The sequence below is a fragment of the Mchenga conophoros genome, linkage group LG4, assembly GCF_057382185.1.
Source record: "Mchenga conophoros isolate Kocher_MC1m ecotype Shallow Benthic linkage group LG4, M_conophoros_male_GT1.1, whole genome shotgun sequence".
In the NCBI taxonomy this organism is placed as follows: domain Eukaryota; kingdom Metazoa; phylum Chordata; class Actinopteri; order Cichliformes; family Cichlidae; genus Mchenga; species Mchenga conophoros.
The window spans coordinates 21,946,095-21,963,020 of NC_140529.1; the positions used below are offsets into that span (position 1 = coordinate 21,946,095).

The following is a 16,926-nucleotide window of genomic DNA, read 5'->3' on the forward strand; positions in this document are numbered from 1 at the left end:
GAATGAAATCATCCGTTTCACCACATCCCAAAGATGTTCTAATGCACTAAGATCTGGTGACTGTGGAAGCTATTAAAGTATAGTGAACTCATTGTAATGCTCAAGAAATGTTCTCATTCTCTAGAGATGTCTGTGTGGGGACAAGCTGAACAGATCAAAGTTCATAGTCACTTGAATCACCTTTTTCTCTGTTCTGATGCTCATTTTGAACTTCAGCAGGTATTTTTGGCCACATCTAGATGCCTAAATATGTTGGGTTGCTGGCATGCGATTGGCTGATTAGATATGTGTTAACAAGTAGTTAAACAGGTGTACCTAATGAGTGCATTTGGTCCAAAAGCGACACAGACACGATATTCAAGATTTCAAAGTAGCTGATATATTTATTTCAGATCAGTGCTGCTGGTGGTCGTCTGTTTATAACAATCTCAACACAATATCAACCCAAAGGCAAGACTCGCAGCTGCCATTCAGAATACAAGAATCATACCTGATACGTCTCCGGAAGTGAAAACCAGCAGCTTTATATTGCTGAATATACAGTTTGTGTATATACAATATATGTTAAAGCAGGACACACTTGGAAGACTAAAGTTCAAACTTTTGCACAAACAATGACCGTGGAAGGACAATTAAGAAAAAAAAAAAAAAGGCAGCGTTTGTAAAAAAGCTTTACAAAATAAAGGAAGACAACATGCAACCTGGAGTCTGCACAAGCGGCAATGAACTGAGGGATAAATTGCTGTAGGAGAACTCAGCAGTACAATCTACACAAGAATATAACTACACTTTAAAGTCTCCATATGCCGCCATTCTGAGGTGTGCTGAAAGCCCTTCTGAACTTTCCAAATGATAAGAAATAACGATGATTACTCACAGAAAGCTGGCCAAATCTGAAAAGCTATCCCCCACCCAGCCCCATCTTTCCAGTTTAGCCTTTAGTCCACAGTAAGCCGGCCTTTTCTTCTAACCCAAAACTAAAGCGGTCAGGTGGAACAAACAGTTCACGAGATGGGACGTTTCAAGAGGCAAAAAGGTGTTGAGCGGTGCGATTTAAAATGAACAGAGGCAATTAATACATTATTCACATTCGTGCTTCTGAACCTTGCAGCTCGGGGCTTCTTTTCATAAATCTAACCTGCGCACAGTCACCCAGATATACAAGTGTTGAAACACCCTGCAAGCCTCTGCAGAGGAAGCAAAAAACCAATATGAGAAAATCAAATGAGGCATGTCTCCTCCTGTGTCTCACACACACACACACGAACACATAACATGATTATAGTCCTAAAAGCTCTGTGCAAGTCAGTTAATACAACACTGGGATATGAAGGTGAGTACTTTAAAATGGGGCTACGGGATGACTGAGATGTGCTGAAAACTCTGTTAATGAAATAACCGCTCCGGGGCTCCCGTGAGTATTTAAATCTACGCTCAGGCAGCTCTGAGTAGCTCTGTGAAATGATCGAATTTAATCAGTCTTTTCCCTCCCGTCAGCAGCGAAGCACAGGAGCATCGGGTTCAGTTCACATTATTATCAAAAAAGGATCCAGATGATGTTCACATGTGGGGAAGCGTTTCACTTCTAGTTGCAACGGATACAATATATATGAATAAAGGGATCGATCCTGGCCTAAGACTTCAGAGCCCTCTTCTTTATCCCGTCTTCTGCCACGAACTCTCACTGCATCTAAAATACAGACGTTTGGAGGTGAGATGTGAGACGTGAGGAGGTAGATTAACACACACAGAAACAAGACCTCGACGAGGCCGCTGCACCAACCTGTCCCTGCTGGGGATTGGCCGGCTGGCCGGAGGGCTGCTGTCCTGTTTGTCCATAGTACGCAGCCTGCTGCCTGTAGTACTCCGCCCAAGCTGCGCTGTAGTCCTGCTGGCCTCCCGTTGTGGATGCTGAACCTCCTCCTCCTCCTGCTGCTGCTGCTCCTGGAGCTGCAGCTGCTGTACCGGGTATAGAGCCGCCTGCCTGGGCTGAGAAACAGAAACAGACATGAAAAATTAAACAACAACAACAAAATTACATAAATTACTACCTAACATATGCAACATACTCGTACCCATCTTCTTGTAGTACTCCTCCCAGGCCTTGGTGTAGTCCGGCTGGCCCCCCGGTGTCTGTGCAGCCTGGGTCTGGTCACCTGCGGCTTGGGCACCTCCAGCCTGGTTTGCGGGGTACGGGGCTGGCGCAGCCCCCGATGGCTGCTGGTAGTACTGAGCGTAGTAGGCCGCCCAGGCTGCATTGGGGTCATTGGCTGCTGCCTTGCCTAGAAAAGACGCAGGGTGGAGGGGGTGAGGTCCTCATAGGGTGAGGGTGAGCCCCTGCTACTGGCCTGGAGACCGGGCTTGGAGACCAGGGGGAGGAAACAGAGACAGGGTTAGAGCCAGAGCTGCTACAGATAAAGACACCGCATCTCATCACATTTCCATCAGAACTCCTGTTGACCTTCTCAGATTAAAAAAAAAACAAGTATAATGAGAAATAAGTGCGAGGGCTGAGCAGTAAACACTTAAAATCAGCAGAGGTGGTGAAGCCAGCAGTGACTCACTGGGGTCATGTGGTGGTTGAGGCTGCCACTGCTGGTAGGTGTTGCTCCAGCCCTGCGAGCTGTACTGGGGAGGACCTGGAGGACCACCACTGAGGAAAGAAGAAGCGCTTTCTTATTTAAAAAACCAAAAAAACCAAAAACATCTCAGGGTCATCGTCAGTTCTCTGAAATCTGCTTTAAAGCTGCAGCCACTCACTGTGGAGGTCCAGGAGCCCCAGGCGGTCCGGGGTTGTAGGGGTTTGGGCTGTAAGGAACCATTGGCCCAGCAGGACCTGGCCCAGCTGTCCCCGGGCCCACAGGACACAGTGGACCCTGAAACACATCACATGATGCCACATGCCGAGTGTTCTTGTTGATCGGTAACTTAAGAAATAATAATTAAGAATAATGATAATCTAGAATGACAAGCACCTCGATCTTCTCCTCAATGAGCTGCTTGGCGTGGTCGATCTGCTGCGGGGACCCACGAATGATAAAAAGCTTAAAGTTGGGGTCTCCGTTGGGGGGTGGCTGTCGAGAGATTTCCACGAATGCCCCCGTCTGCTGGTTGATGGACTTGACGTTCTCTCCTCCTCTGCCAATCACAAGCCCACACTTTTGGGCGGGAATAGAGAAGGTCATTTCCCCTCCGGGGGGACCCCAACCGCCTTGTCCCCCACCTCGCCCCCTATTGCCTGAAGGCATTCCTGGAGGACCTGGGGGACCCTGTGGACAATTATACCACATTACTTCACATATGCCCAGTACGTCACAGCCTCTGGTGATTTTGCCTCATCTGACTACGTTAAAAACAAACAAACAAAAAAAAAAAAACGAAACAAAAAAACAAGGCTAAGCACTTAATTTATCCAAATATTTATGGACGTTATGATGTGAGGCCTTCATCTATTGATTTATGATGTTTTAGAGTGTGACAGCTGATCCGTACCCCCTGTCCCTCCTCTCTGACCCGGATGCTCTGCAGCAGGTCGTTGATGATCTGAGCCGCGTGCTCGCAGCGTTCAGGCGGACCGCTGATGTGTGCGATCTTATCTGGACCGGTCCCGTCATCTGGAAGGGATTTAAAAGTGCATTAAGCGTTTGGGATTAACACTAAATGAAATCAATCAGGTCAGCTTCCAGCACCGGTCAAAGTGAGAATTAACAGCTTTCTGTAAATTAGGATCTCAAAAAAAGTGCAAAGTGGTAAAAAACAAAAACAAACAAAAAAGAAAACACGCTAAAGGGTCATGCCAGGTGACGTTCTGATGTGACCATTGTTCTTGTAACACTGGATCTATGCAGGGATCCTTCTTTATCTGATTTTCTTTTCAACATACAAGTCAAATCAATAGAAGAAGAAAAGGAGCCAATTTTACCAGCTCTACACAACAGCTTACGCAAAAGGCAATCACACTGCCTGAGTAAAAGATTCACCTGATACAAAGGGGCAAAGTACAGCAGATGCACAGGCTGTCAGGCTAGACAGCGAGTTTGTGACGCTTCATTTGTAGGCAAACTTTTACCCCCTCAAAAAATATCACTGCAATGGAGAAACCTGGTAATTATGTGTTTTAGGGCTTGTACTTCCAGGGGATTTGTGCCACCTAAAGACTCTCTGATGGATGGCAGTGCCAGCTGCCAGCATCTGTTCTGGTACTAATAACATTCATATTGATTTTACTAAATTTACTAAATTAAGTGGTGGCAGCTAAATGAGACCAAAACAGAGGAAAGCAGAACGTCAGCAAATGCGAAAGACGTATAAATGAAGCCACAACGCCGTCGTCAGAGCGTCCCACCTTGTTTGAACTGTATCCTGACTCCGGCATCATTCTGAATTTTCTTGATCATCTCTCCATTGCGTCCAATGACCACACCCACCGAGTGTCGTGGTACTGGGATCTAATATGACAAAAAAAAAAAAAACACATCTATTGCTTCCTCTGTTTGTGATTTGGTTAAAAAAATGTTTTTAAAAACCCTCTGCAGTCACTTCCAGTCTTGCTCCGACACACAAACTTACATCCATGCCGCCTCCCATTCGGGAGCTGAATTCGCTTCTTTCGCTGTAGCCGCCTTGGTCTCTGTCCCTCAGAATCTCCTGCACCATCTCCTGGGCTTGCTGAAAAACCATTAAGGATCAGGAAGCTCGGCACTATGCCACATTTACTTAGACACAATAACAGGACTTTAAAGTTATACCTGGACTTTGTATGGGTCTCCAATAATGCGCAGAGGCTTGTCAACGTTGGGTCCCTGAGAGGCATCCTGGATTAGGATCATCTTGACCCCTGCACGCTCCTGCATCCAATAACACATAATGAAACATAATTATCAGCCATACGCACTTGAAAGTGTTTACCTACACTGGAGTTGCCTCCACTTAGGCTTTTACTGGCACACTAACAGGCTAATTTGGCTATTTTATATACAGTGAGCTTAATGTATAAGAATTATACTATCTATTATAAATTAGAAACATTAATGGCTTTAAAATGAATGTTGTGCTCCTCTTTAGTCCCACCCTTGCATGGTGCATGGATTGCTGCTATAAAGCATCAGGCTGACTGCTTTCAGTCTGCAGGAAAGCTCATGATCTTGCCATGATCCAGTGTAAGACGAACCCAATTAAAAACCTCACATTCCTGTAGGATTAAATTAACTCAGACCTTTGCTGCTATTTTAATGTGAAAATACTGACTTTAAGAAAAAGGTTCAGATTTGGCCTAATCAACTCTGGTTGGGTCATGCTGACTTCTAAAAATGCTGAAGCAAAAAACATGAAACTTACCTGTAGCTGTTTGATGGTCTCTCCTCCCTTGCCGATGACTAGGCCGGCCTTGCCGGCTGGGATCATCATCTCATGAACTGCGCCGTTCTGCCCGTTGCTGGAGTCATGATAAGAAGAAAGAGGGGGAGTACCTCTTCCTCGGGAGACTATCTCATTTAGCAGCCTCTTGGCTTTCCTAACCAAGCGAGGAGCTGATTGGTTACTTCATTTAAGAAACACATCACTCTAGTGTTTAGAATTAAGCACCAGACCGTTAAAACGCTTCCACATAAAACTGCAATGAGTGTATTTGTATGACGTCTAAAACTCACTGTATGGAGTCTTGTGTCCCTGTGAGGGAGACGTTTCTCTCTGGAAGACCTCCACTGTCTGCACAAGCAGAAAATGTACATATTTAACAAACTGAGCATAAAAATAATAATAATCAGAAGAAGTTTACACACACTCATCCTGGGCATGAATGTCATGGTAATTTCAGGCTTTTAATCATTTCTTTGAACTGTTCTTTATCCAGGGTGGTTAGTGACTGTACAGCATACACCTTTAATGACTTAAAAAAAATGTAGTTTCAATATTTTTTCTATTTTCTACAATCCACACAGTCTCAAAAGTATAGATAAAGTTAAATGTCTGTTAGTGAGTTGTACCTTAACCGGATGCTTTTGGTAGTCATCAAAAAACTTCTGGCAAAATTACAGCTGGATATCTGACCACGCTTCCTGACAGAATTTAGAAGAGTTCATTTAAACTTGTTGGTTTTCTAGCACAGACTCAGATTTTAATCTTAAAGCATTAAGCATACAATAGGGTTGAGATCAGGGATTTGGGAAGACCATTCCAAAAGTGTCAGCCTGCTTTTATCTATTCCAAATGCAGTTTTGATTTGTGTTTAGGATCATGGCCCTGGTGGGACACCCAACTGTGTTGGAGTTTCACTTATCTAGCTGTTGATTTGAGGTGAAGTTGAAGAATTTGGAGATAGTCCTCCTTCCTCATTATTCCAACTTCTTTGTGCAATGTACCAGTACCACTGGCAGCTAAACAGTCTCAGAGCATGATACTACCACCACCATGCTTGACATTACAGCGTTAGATACAGTGTTCTTAGGTGCCTTTACTCCTCCAAAGTAGTAAAGGAGAGGCCTCTTGTGGGAAGCGTGACCATAAAGCTTTTCTCCAGAAGGCATTCAGCTTGTCCATGTGTGGAAATTTGAGTAAAGCCTGAAGGTGTCCACTTTGGAGCAGGGGCTTCTTTCTTGGTCGGCACCCTCTCAGACTACGTCCACACTAGCCCAGATAGATTTGAAAACGTCGTTTTAGAAAGTCTGCGTTTTTGAGTGTCCACACTGCGACGGGACAGCTCTGTTTTCAAATGTATGCGTTTTCAAAACGCCGTCTCAGTGTGGACGGGAGGCCAAAACGGAGAGAAAACGATGCATTTTCAAATGAAAACGCATTAGTGTGGACGTAGCCTCAGTTCATGATGATGTAAAGCTTGTTTCACTGTGGCAGTGACACTGGTGTTCCAGCAGTCTTTTATGGCAGGCTTGAGTCTTGGTGGTTCCTGGGTTGTTCCTAAACATCTTAACCAGTTGCTTTTAAACTGAGGGTGACCGCTGGGGTCTTCTTCAGATCTTGGCAAAGTGGTGACATATCTGAAAAACTTTACTTCAGATATTTTTTGTTTGAATCCATGATTGTGATATCTGCAGTTGTTTAGAAATGGCTCCAAGAGACTCACCCACCTTGTGTAAATCTACAATTCTCCATCTTAGATCTTCACTAAATGCCTTTCAGTGAAGAACAGCATTAAGTGAGCGTATGTAAAGGTTTGACCCTATGTGGATTAGAGAAAATCCAAAATAAACCCAAACTTGTACACTAAATTCTTGTTTTATAAAGTAATTAAAGATGCATGCTGTACAATCATTTCACCCTGAAAAAAGAAAACCCCAAATTACACTGACATTCACGCCCAGGATGAGTATCTGTAGACGACGAGTGCAACCAGTACCTGGAGCTATCTGAACCTTGCAACCCGACTCTTGCTGTATCTTATTGATCTGTTCACCGCCACGGCCAATAACTGAAGAGAGAAGGTGGGGTTTAAAAAAAAGTGTGGTATACAGTACGTGTTAAAATAAAGCTGGGCTACACTCACTGAGTCCCACCATACTGTCTGGAACACTGTACTCCTCTGTGGTGGAGGTGGGTCTGATGCCATGATTACAGGAGGGATACAAAGGTGGGGGGAAAAAAAGCAATAAATCAGACAATAGCAAAGTCAGATTAATACACAGTCACCTGAGAGGTACGAGATCTCACCTTTGCTGTGCAAGAGCAGCTAGCTGTGCACCAATAGCTGAATGAGAAAACAAGGCAGGGGAGAGGTTTAGGATTACCAACGGACTAATGTGGAGGACGCAGACACCCACTGTTGACTGTAGGTCACAAATAACAATGCATGCAACAGTAAGATGAACTCACACAGCGCTTTGGCTGACTCCAAGTCACTCTGAGCAGCCAGCTTCTTGGTCTCTGGCTCATCTGTCAGAGGAGGAAATGAAATGAATGTTCATAGGAGACTCCCTGGAACTAAAATAATCACAAAGCGAAATAAAGGTGCAGTCACCAGTATTTGTGTCCTCTAGCTGTCGTTTCTGCGCAGTGAAGGGAAAACTATCTGGAGCAGTGCTGTTGTTCACAGGAGGACCAGCGTCGCCCCCGATCTTAGCTGCGATCTGAAACACAAGCAGAAGATTTGCCAGATAGTTCACTGTAGTGCAGCAGATCTACAGTATTACTGCTTTTTAATGATTTTTACACATTTTTCTGATTTCCCCCCAAGCTCCCTCCTTGGGGTTAACCCACCCCACCCACGGAAATCCTGGGAATGCCTCTGGCGTGACTGTAGTTTATTTTATGGATCAGATCCACCATTACATTAAGATAAATAGAGTATTTTTTTTAATGAGCTATGTGATGGATACTGATGTGTTGAGGCCTGAGGTTGGGAAGAGTCCCACAGCTCTGGAAAACCTCCTGTGTTGTACCAGTGCCAAAGACTTCACGCCCCAAGGACCTCAACAGCTACAGGCCGGTGGCTCTGACATCCCACCTGATGAAGACCCTGGAGCGGTTGGTCCTGGCTCAGCTTCGGCGCCTAACAAGCTCATCACTGGACCCACTTCAGTTTGCCTACCAGCCTGGCATTGGAGCGGATGATGCCGTCATTCACCTCCTACATCGTTCCCTCGCTCACCTGGAGACCGCTGGAAGCACTGTGAGAATCATGTTCTTTGATTTCTCCAGTGCCTTCAACACCATTCTTCCCTCGGTTCTAAAGGACAAGCTGGTGAACTCTGGAGTGGACCATCACCTCACTACCTGGATCCTGGACTACCTCACCGACCGACCACAGTATGTGAGGACTCAGGGCTGTGTGTCGGACAGGGTCGTCTGCAGTACGGGGGCCCCACAGGGAACGGTTCTGGCTCCGTTCCTCTTCACCATCTACACTGCAGACTTCTCCCACAATTCCACCCAGTGCTTCCTGCAGAAGTTCTCTGATGACTCTGCAATAGTCGGCCTCATCACTGATGGGGACGACAAGGAGTATAGAGGACTGACTCAAGACTTTGTGGACTGGTGCCAGCTGAACTACCTCCAGATCAACGCCAGTAAAACCAAGGAACTGGTGGTAGACTTCCGCAGGCACAAGCATTCTCCACTGCAACCACTGAACATCCAAGGTATGGACATTGAGGCTGTGGACAGCTACAGGTACCTTAGTGTTCATCTGAACAATAGACTGGACTGGACTCATAACTCAGACGCCCTCTACAGGAAAGGGGAGAGCAGGCTGTACCTGCTGCGGAGACTCAGGTCGTTTGGAGTGGAGGGCCCACTCCCGAAGACCTTCTATGACTCTGTTGTGGCTTCTGCTATCTTTTATGGCGTGGTCTGCTGGGGCGGCAGCATCTCTGCTGGGGACAGGAAGAGACTGAACAGGGTGATCCGAAGGGCCAGCTCTGTTCTAGGATGCCCTCTGGACCCAGTGGAGGTGGTGAGTGACAGGAGAACGGCGGCTAAGCTGTCATCCCTGATGGACAACGTCTCCCACCCCATGCAGCAGACTGTGACAGCACTGAGCAGCTCCTTCAGTGGGAGACTGCGGCACCCACGGTGTGGGACGGAGAGATTTCGCAGGTCTTTCCTCCCCACTGCTGTCAGACTCCATAATAAAGACTTTAACTGATCAAGCACACACATCCATACATATGCAATAATACTAAGTGCAATAATCCTTTCTGTCATCGTTGTATTTTTACTCAGTTGTATATAGTATTTGTATTCTATTTTTATCTTATTGTATATTTATTTTATTTTATTCTACTGTATATAGTATTTTATTTTATTCTATTCTGTACAGTTGTGTACTGTATTTATTCTTATTTTATTCTAATTTTTGCCTCATAACTTTTGCACTGTCCACTTCCTGCTGTGACAAAACAAATTTCCCACGTGTGGGACTAATAAAGGTTATCTTATCTTATCTTTTCTATTCTTTGGCCTTGAGGCTGCAGCACACACCTGAATTATCCTGAAACACCTTTATATAAACTACTAACATTCATAATGTAGCTCAGCGCAGAGGAAGAAGCTGGTAGTGAAGTGAAGATAATAATGTTCTCTGAAGGTTTTCAGTGTTGTCACACTGGATATTTGGTGGGACGCTGAAACTGTCCGGCCTCAGTTAAAGCTAACGCTGACATGTGATGGATGAAGCGGCAGAGGTGTGCCTGACTGTAGACACATTCACCATGAAGTGTTCGAATGTCAAATTTAACCTGGTCTCAGGTGTGTCCGCCTTCATACATGCTAGCTTCTTAGCTGTCTGTCTCATCCCTGCCTCACCTGCCGGGCCCGCTGCACCGCGTCCGCAAACGCATCCTTCTTGGCGCCCCCCGCTCCGTTCCCCACAGCCGCCTGTCCGGGCAGAGGAGCCCCGGGGACGGGCGGAGGTACCGCGTTGTACTCCGACATGGTATCCAGAAAAGACCGAAGAGGAGAGAGAAGCAGAAAGCCGGGATCAGAGCTACGCAGGAGTGGGATGGGAAGTCAAGAAAGTGACGGGAAGGATATCGCTGGTTGGAGACACGACGGAGGCCGGCGAGGATCATTCGCAATTTTATTGTTGTTTTGGTGGTAGCTGATTTATTATCATAGAAAACATGATCAAAGCTCATATGCAGGATGTAAAAGAGACTTTTTATTTTAAAAAAAATAGTTGTGCTTGAGCGATTTAACAGCCTATCCAAAGCCCAATAACTTATGTTTTTTAAATAGATTTTGTATTATGAACAAAAAATATAAAAAGGAAAAGTAACCGAACTTTAATTGTGGTGGGATACAGGTGCAATATAGCAGAAATGAACTACTTTGGTCCAGCACTACAGTAAACATGGTTTAGGTATTTTCCACCTCCGTCCCAAGTTACTTACATCTTCCCAATAAGATGACTCTTGCTTAAAAATATAAAACTGCAGTCGACCTTTCAAGTCTGTTTTCTGAGTAAAGTTTGAGCCAAATCATGAAACACTTGAAATGCAATTATCGTAATAAACTCAGCAACCATTTCAGATTTTTTAAAATCAGCTGTGATTCTTATGGTGCACTTCTATGAAATGCGATCTAATATCAGCTGTACTTGTACTCCAAGTTTCTAGTATCGGAGAGACTTGGGCTATATGTGTCTTATGGACTTTGAATCAACACTGGGACAAATATTTTGTCATGTATTCAAGTAACTGTGAGTGGAGCTGTGGAACACGCAAGATTTCTTTGATGGCTTGTCGATTTCTAACATATCTCCCAGGAAGTCAATATAGGTTCTCCTCTATATTGACTTCCTGGGAGTCAATATAGAGGAGAACCTTTCCTGGAGTGTGAACACCTCCGAGCTGCTGAAAAAGGCCCAACAGAGACTGTACTTCCTGAGAATTCTCAGGAGGAATAACATCACACAGAAACTGCTGGTGTCCTTCTACAGAGCCACCATTGAGAGTGTTCTAACTTACTGCATATGTATTTGGTACACTAGCTGCACAGGGGCTCAGAGGAAAGCACTCCAAGGGATCATTAACACCGCCCAAAAGATCACTGGCTGCCCTCTCCCCACACTGGAAGTTCTACACAATGCCCACTGTTTTAAAAAGGCCCAAAACATCATAAAAGACACCTCACATCCTGGCCACTCCCTGTTCGAACTGTTGCCCTCAGGCAGACGGTACAGGGCAATCAGAGCAAGGACTAATAGACTCAAACACAGCTGTTATCCAACTGCAATAACACATCTGAATACTACAAAAAAATGTCCATCACGCCACTCTTGTGTTAATCCATGCACGGTCTGAAGCATGTGTGTGGGAATGTATGTGAATGTTTTACTGTTACATCTTATTAGTATTTTAAGTATTCTATCTATTTTATTTATTGAATTTTATTGTTTTATTTATATTTTGATATTGCTAGGGATGATGCAATGATCGGGGACCATTCTTCATTTCGTTGTTCTCGTGACAATGACAATAAAGTTTCTGATTCTGATTCTGATCAATGACACCGTAAATTTGTAGTTTTTAAAAAAAAAAAAATGCATTGTATTAGTTGCATCTTTAAAATATGTTTATCAAAATGTGTAATTCTAATGATTATTTAAACATAATTTTATGCAGTAAAATATATGGAAATTAAATTAGGGCATTAACAGATGGAACTAAGTTTTTTACACTGCAGCATTTTGCTGTAAATTCTTTTCTTAGAGTGAAAGTACTGGGTTGCAAAATTATTACAGTCTACATTTCAAAGTTGTTGTTTTTTATCACAAGCAAAATACAGAAAACAGTCAAACATAAAATCTTTATTGAATTCTTAACGTTGAACCATTTAATGTAGAACCAGGGGCAAATATAAGGTTTGGGCTAGGGTGGCATCAGCCGTTTTGACAACGAGAATCTGCTAACTATATTAAAACCAACTGAAGGTTGCATAGCTTATTACATAAAAAAATAACCTATTTTTAAAAAATCAGGATCTTAGTACCTCTGTTTCAATCCAGTTTTTTTAGTTTGCTTAGCAAGTTCCTGCATTTGAGTTTTTATAGAGTTTTTCTTCTAATAACTATCTTGTCCGTTGTGGGAATTGCTGGTTAATCATTTTCATCAGGCAGAGGACTTTCATCCACATGACTGGCTGAGGCGCTCATGCTGCCAATCCCCGAGGTGACATCAGAGTTTCCAGCTCTGGTCTTCAGCCATTCAGACACTTTGGCACGTGCTCTTTGATTAAAAAGTTCTGACATGTTCCCAAACTCGGAGGGAACGTCTCCGCACACTGAAACAGAAATTGAATGCTATTTGATATCATACCCACAAGTAAAAATATAAAACAAATTCAGAGTTTTCTCTAATTAATATCAACTCACTGCTTGGAATGAAAACTCCATCCAAGCTGGCTCCTCGCTTCACAAATGGTTGTTTTGGTTCTTCTGGTTCATTTACAACAGCTGTCAACATTCGGTCTATCAGCTCTTGCTCCCTCCTGTTCCACTCTTCTTCTGTCAGCACAGGCTGTTTTTTCCCTTGTTTGCTTTCAGCAGTGAAGCATTGTTCCTTGTTCCGTGTAATCAAATCAATTATTTTTTGGAAGAGCAGTTTGACAGGAAAAGGATAACCCAAACTATGGCAGTTGAGGACATGGTATCTGTACCCACACTTTTCCACCAGCCACTGGAGGCTTTTCCCCTCTCCTGCAATGTGCTCCTCAATGAGTCTGTCATTCAGCCAGTCTCCCCAGGTGAACAACACCATGCAATGTCTCCACACTCTCTCTCCAAAGGGCATCAACAGCTCAACCAGTGCTTTGTGGTCTTCCTCTGTGAATGCTTTGGAAATGGGAACAACCAAGAGAAAAACATGAGGGCCTGGAGCGCACATGGAGACGCTGCGCAGAACTTCTTCTTTTAGCCAGACAGGAGCCGTCGTGTCTGCAGGCCAGCCTGGAGTCTCAACGACTGCAACATTTATTCCACCTAAATTTCCTTCATGCTTTACACACTTTTCTGTTCTTCTCTGGTCCTCGAATTCCTGCATAGAAACAAAGATCCGAACATTATTTAATGATCATGACACCTGATAAATTACACGTGAACCTCGGGCATTATATTTGGTTACCTTCTTCACCCAAACTCTCTCAAATGTCTCTTCAAAAAGGATGTTGTTTCCTGCCATACTCTTCCCAGATTCCTCTCTGCCAAGCAGTACAATCCTCAGGTCAGTGATTGTCAGCCTCTCTCCTGTAAAAAAGTAAAGTTTAAACTGAAAGAGTGACTAAAATAATGCCATAATTATTTGATGATTTCTTGATTACCTTCAAATAACTTTCCCAGTATTCTTGATTGTCTTTCAGTGGTCTTTCTGATCCTTCTAGCTAATTTTCCTTCTGCCTCTTTTCTGGCCTCCAGCTGTGCTTCACGATCCGGATCAACTTCATAATGTGAGTTTTCATTTCCTGCCCACATCTCTTCAATCTTCTCCAGGAGATCTTGTACCTGCATCTCATCATTATCCTTCATGTTGTCCAGGACGTGGTACCTGTTCCCACACTGCTTCATCAGCCACTGCAGACCTTCCTCACTCTCTATACGTTCTTCCACAGTCTTCACTCCCAGCCAATCACCTTTAGTGAACAGAACAATGGTGTGCTTCCAGACATCATCCCTAAACAGACTCATGTGCTCCTGGACTGCTCTGTGGTAGGATGTATTAAATGCAGCTGCCAGGCCGACCACGAGGAGCACTGCGTGGGGTCCTGGAGTGCACATGTACACACTGTTCTCTATTTCATGTTTATCTGTCTCAGAGGTGTCCTGAAGGGTGTGGTTGTAGAACCAGCCAGGAGAATCCACCACTGCAAGTGTCCTTTCTCCCAGAATGCCGTGATTAATTTCACTGGACATCGTTGTTCTTCTGTGATGAACAGCAAAAGCCTTTTTCCTCAGAATGGTGTTTCCAGCCGAGCTCTTAGCTGACCACTGAGCACCAACCATCACTAGTCTTAAATGTGCTGGTGGGGTTTTACCACCTGCAGAATTGGAAGGTAAACTAATCAGGAATGTAGTTTCATGCATCAAATTACATTTGATGGTTAGATAATGATGTGGGCCACATAGTTTATCAAGAGAGCTCCTCTTACTGCGAAAGCCATATTTGGCTGTGAGACATGACATCTACAAGGCAAATGGTTGTAGTTCATCTACAGTTTATAGTTACAGCACAATTTTATATTCGTCATGTGATCACTGCGTTTAGCACATTAAAATATCTTTGTAAGATCTTGACTTAGTATAAGTACAAATATTTTCTTTGACATTTTACTTTGGAGCTTTATTAGCATTATTTATGTTTAAGAAATTGTTTTACAAAACTCTGTGATTCTGTGTTTGATCACAAACATCTGGATTCACCCATTTATTTCAAATTTATCCTCTTCTTTCTATCATGGTGGGTATTTTGTAAAATGTGAGGCCGTACCTTCAATTAGTGCTCTGAGTTTCCTTCTGTGTGTCTGCACCTCACCAAACCTCTTTGATGCTCTGTCACTTATTGCTTTCATTTCCTCCCTCAGAGCGTTTCCATGAGCACGATCAATGGGATAGTGACGGCCTCCATTCGTAGCGACCATTGCCTCGATTTTCTCAAAAAGCTTTTCAACTTGACTGCTGTCCTCCCTGTTACTCACACAGAGGACATGTTTTCTGTTTCCACATTGCTCAAGAATCCACTGCATTTCTGACCACTCACTGATTGTAGTTTCTACATTTTTTTCATCCCATGCATCTTCAGCAGTGAACAGTACGATGGTGTGATTCAGCACATCCTTGTGGAAGAGTTTCAGGTGCTCTTTTAAAGATGATATGAAGATCTGAGGCAAATACATACTATCATGAAAGACCAGAAGAAAGGCGTGAGGTCCTGGGGGACACAGATGGACGCTGTTCTGGATTTCTATCTGATCCAGCTTTGGGGTGTTTTCTAGTGGATAGTGCCACCACCAGCCTGGAGTATCCACCACAGTGACCCGTCTGCCATGAACCTCCTGCTGCCCCGCGACACTATGGGCAGTTCTTCTGCTGGTGTCAAAAACATTTTGACCCAGTATGATGTTACCGCTCAGACTCTTATTACTGGGCTCTCCTGTTAATTCTCTGCCACCTATCAGCACGATCCTCAACTCTGGAGAGTCGTGACTGTGCCCTGCAACACAGATGCAGCACTGTTTACAAACTGTAAAACTAGAAAAGTGTCTTCATACAGAATTTATGGACACGTTTGTGTAACTGCAAGTACTAGTAAATAAAACTGTGAAAACAATGTGAGTAGATAGCAGTGGTATGTTTGCTTAGCTTGTTGTCCATCAGTTTAAAAGCCAAGATGACAGAGGTGTGAAATAAAATGATGTTTTATACACACAGAATAATCTGTAAATGATATCTCTGTTAAGCACTGAGTACTCTACTGAACACTGTGGAATCTAAGCACAATCAGACATGCGACACTGAAAGTCACTTCCCTGTATGCAAAGACACGGCCAGTAACAACTGAGTCTGATTAAAAATGTGCTTCCTTGTTATGTTAACAAATAAATCAAAACAGTCTTATATTCCATTTCTATATACAGGTTTCATGAACAGAATAATATTTACCAGAGCTGGGAACAGCACGCTCATCAGCCATTGTTTAACTAAAGTGAAACAAAGAACAGGAAAGGCAGAACTCAAAGAACCAGTTTTGATCATCTACAAGCTGTTTTCTTAAAGGAGAAATACCAAATATTTACTTTAGAAATGTGGTGATATTCTTTTTAAAATCACTTCAGGCAAACAGTGCTGCGAAGAAGTATTTGTCCCTTCCTGATTTCTTGGTTTTTGTTTTTGTTTTTTTCCATATTTGTTAAATGTTTCAGATGGTAAAATAAATGTTGATATTAGACTAAAGTAACCTGATTAAATACAACAGTGATTATTTAATTTATTAAGGTAAGAAAGTTGTCCAATCCTACCTGGTCCTGTGCGACAAAGTGAGAGCTTAGTTCAGTTTCACTAACCACACCCAGGCCTTATTACTGCCAGACTTGCTGAATCATGAAATCACCAAAAGGAAGAGAAACTGTCTGATAAAGTGAAGTAGGCTAAAAGCTCTCAAACAGCACCACATAATAACACAGTCTAAGGAAACAGCTGAGAAATAAAGCCATTGACATCTCTCAGTCTGGAAAGACAAATGGAGAAGATTTGGAGCATAAAAGATGTCATAAGAGAACCAGAACAACATCTAAAGAACTGCAGGCCTCACTCACCTCAGTCAATATCAAAGTTCATGATTCAACAATAAGAAAAAGACTGTGAAAAATGGCGTCCATGGGAGAGCAAAAAGAACACAAAGGTTCGTATCATTCCCCAAGAAATATATTAAATAAAATAATATTAAATTGAAATTATATATATTATATATAAACTAATAGTCTATG

General features: G+C 43.3%; 2 protein-coding genes across 3 annotated transcripts; both read right to left on the reverse strand.

Moving 5' to 3' along the window:
• Nucleotides 1–360: 360 nt before the first annotated feature.
• LOC146576012 (far upstream element-binding protein 2-like) lies at nucleotides 361–11,033 on the reverse strand. Of its 2 annotated transcripts, XM_085270982.1 has the most exons (18): nucleotides 10,255–11,033; nucleotides 7,970–8,078; nucleotides 7,825–7,884; nucleotides 7,663–7,699; nucleotides 7,499–7,551; nucleotides 7,352–7,423; nucleotides 5,649–5,706; nucleotides 5,338–5,512; nucleotides 4,749–4,847; nucleotides 4,570–4,668; nucleotides 4,346–4,448; nucleotides 3,493–3,614; nucleotides 2,976–3,269; nucleotides 2,761–2,876; nucleotides 2,565–2,653; nucleotides 2,076–2,282; nucleotides 1,784–1,989; nucleotides 361–1,690 (listed from the first exon to the last, which is right to left on the reverse strand). In XM_085270982.1, exons 1-18 carry the CDS (start codon nucleotides 10,381–10,383, stop codon nucleotides 1,682–1,684), a joined length of 2,037 nt encoding a protein of 678 aa, XP_085127108.1. In that variant the 5' UTR covers nucleotides 10,384–11,033; the 3' UTR covers nucleotides 361–1,681. The 2 variants fall into 2 exon arrangements, with proteins under 2 accessions (XP_085127108.1, XP_085127109.1); XM_085270983.1 differs by lacking the exons at nucleotides 361–1,690; nucleotides 1,784–1,989 and having other exon boundaries at nucleotides 2,147–2,360.
• Nucleotides 11,034–11,188: 155 nt separating this feature from the next.
• Nucleotides 11,189–16,507, reverse strand: LOC146576013 (GTPase IMAP family member 8-like). The gene is made up of 7 exons (XM_085270981.1): nucleotides 16,459–16,507; nucleotides 16,103–16,140; nucleotides 14,931–15,653; nucleotides 13,768–14,481; nucleotides 13,572–13,693; nucleotides 12,824–13,484; nucleotides 11,189–12,732 (listed from the first exon to the last, which is right to left on the reverse strand). Exons 2-7 carry the CDS (start codon nucleotides 16,131–16,133, stop codon nucleotides 12,548–12,550), a joined length of 2,436 nt encoding a protein of 811 aa, XP_085127107.1. The 5' UTR covers nucleotides 16,134–16,140; nucleotides 16,459–16,507; the 3' UTR covers nucleotides 11,189–12,547.
• Between the last annotated feature and the right edge of the window lie 419 nt (nucleotides 16,508–16,926).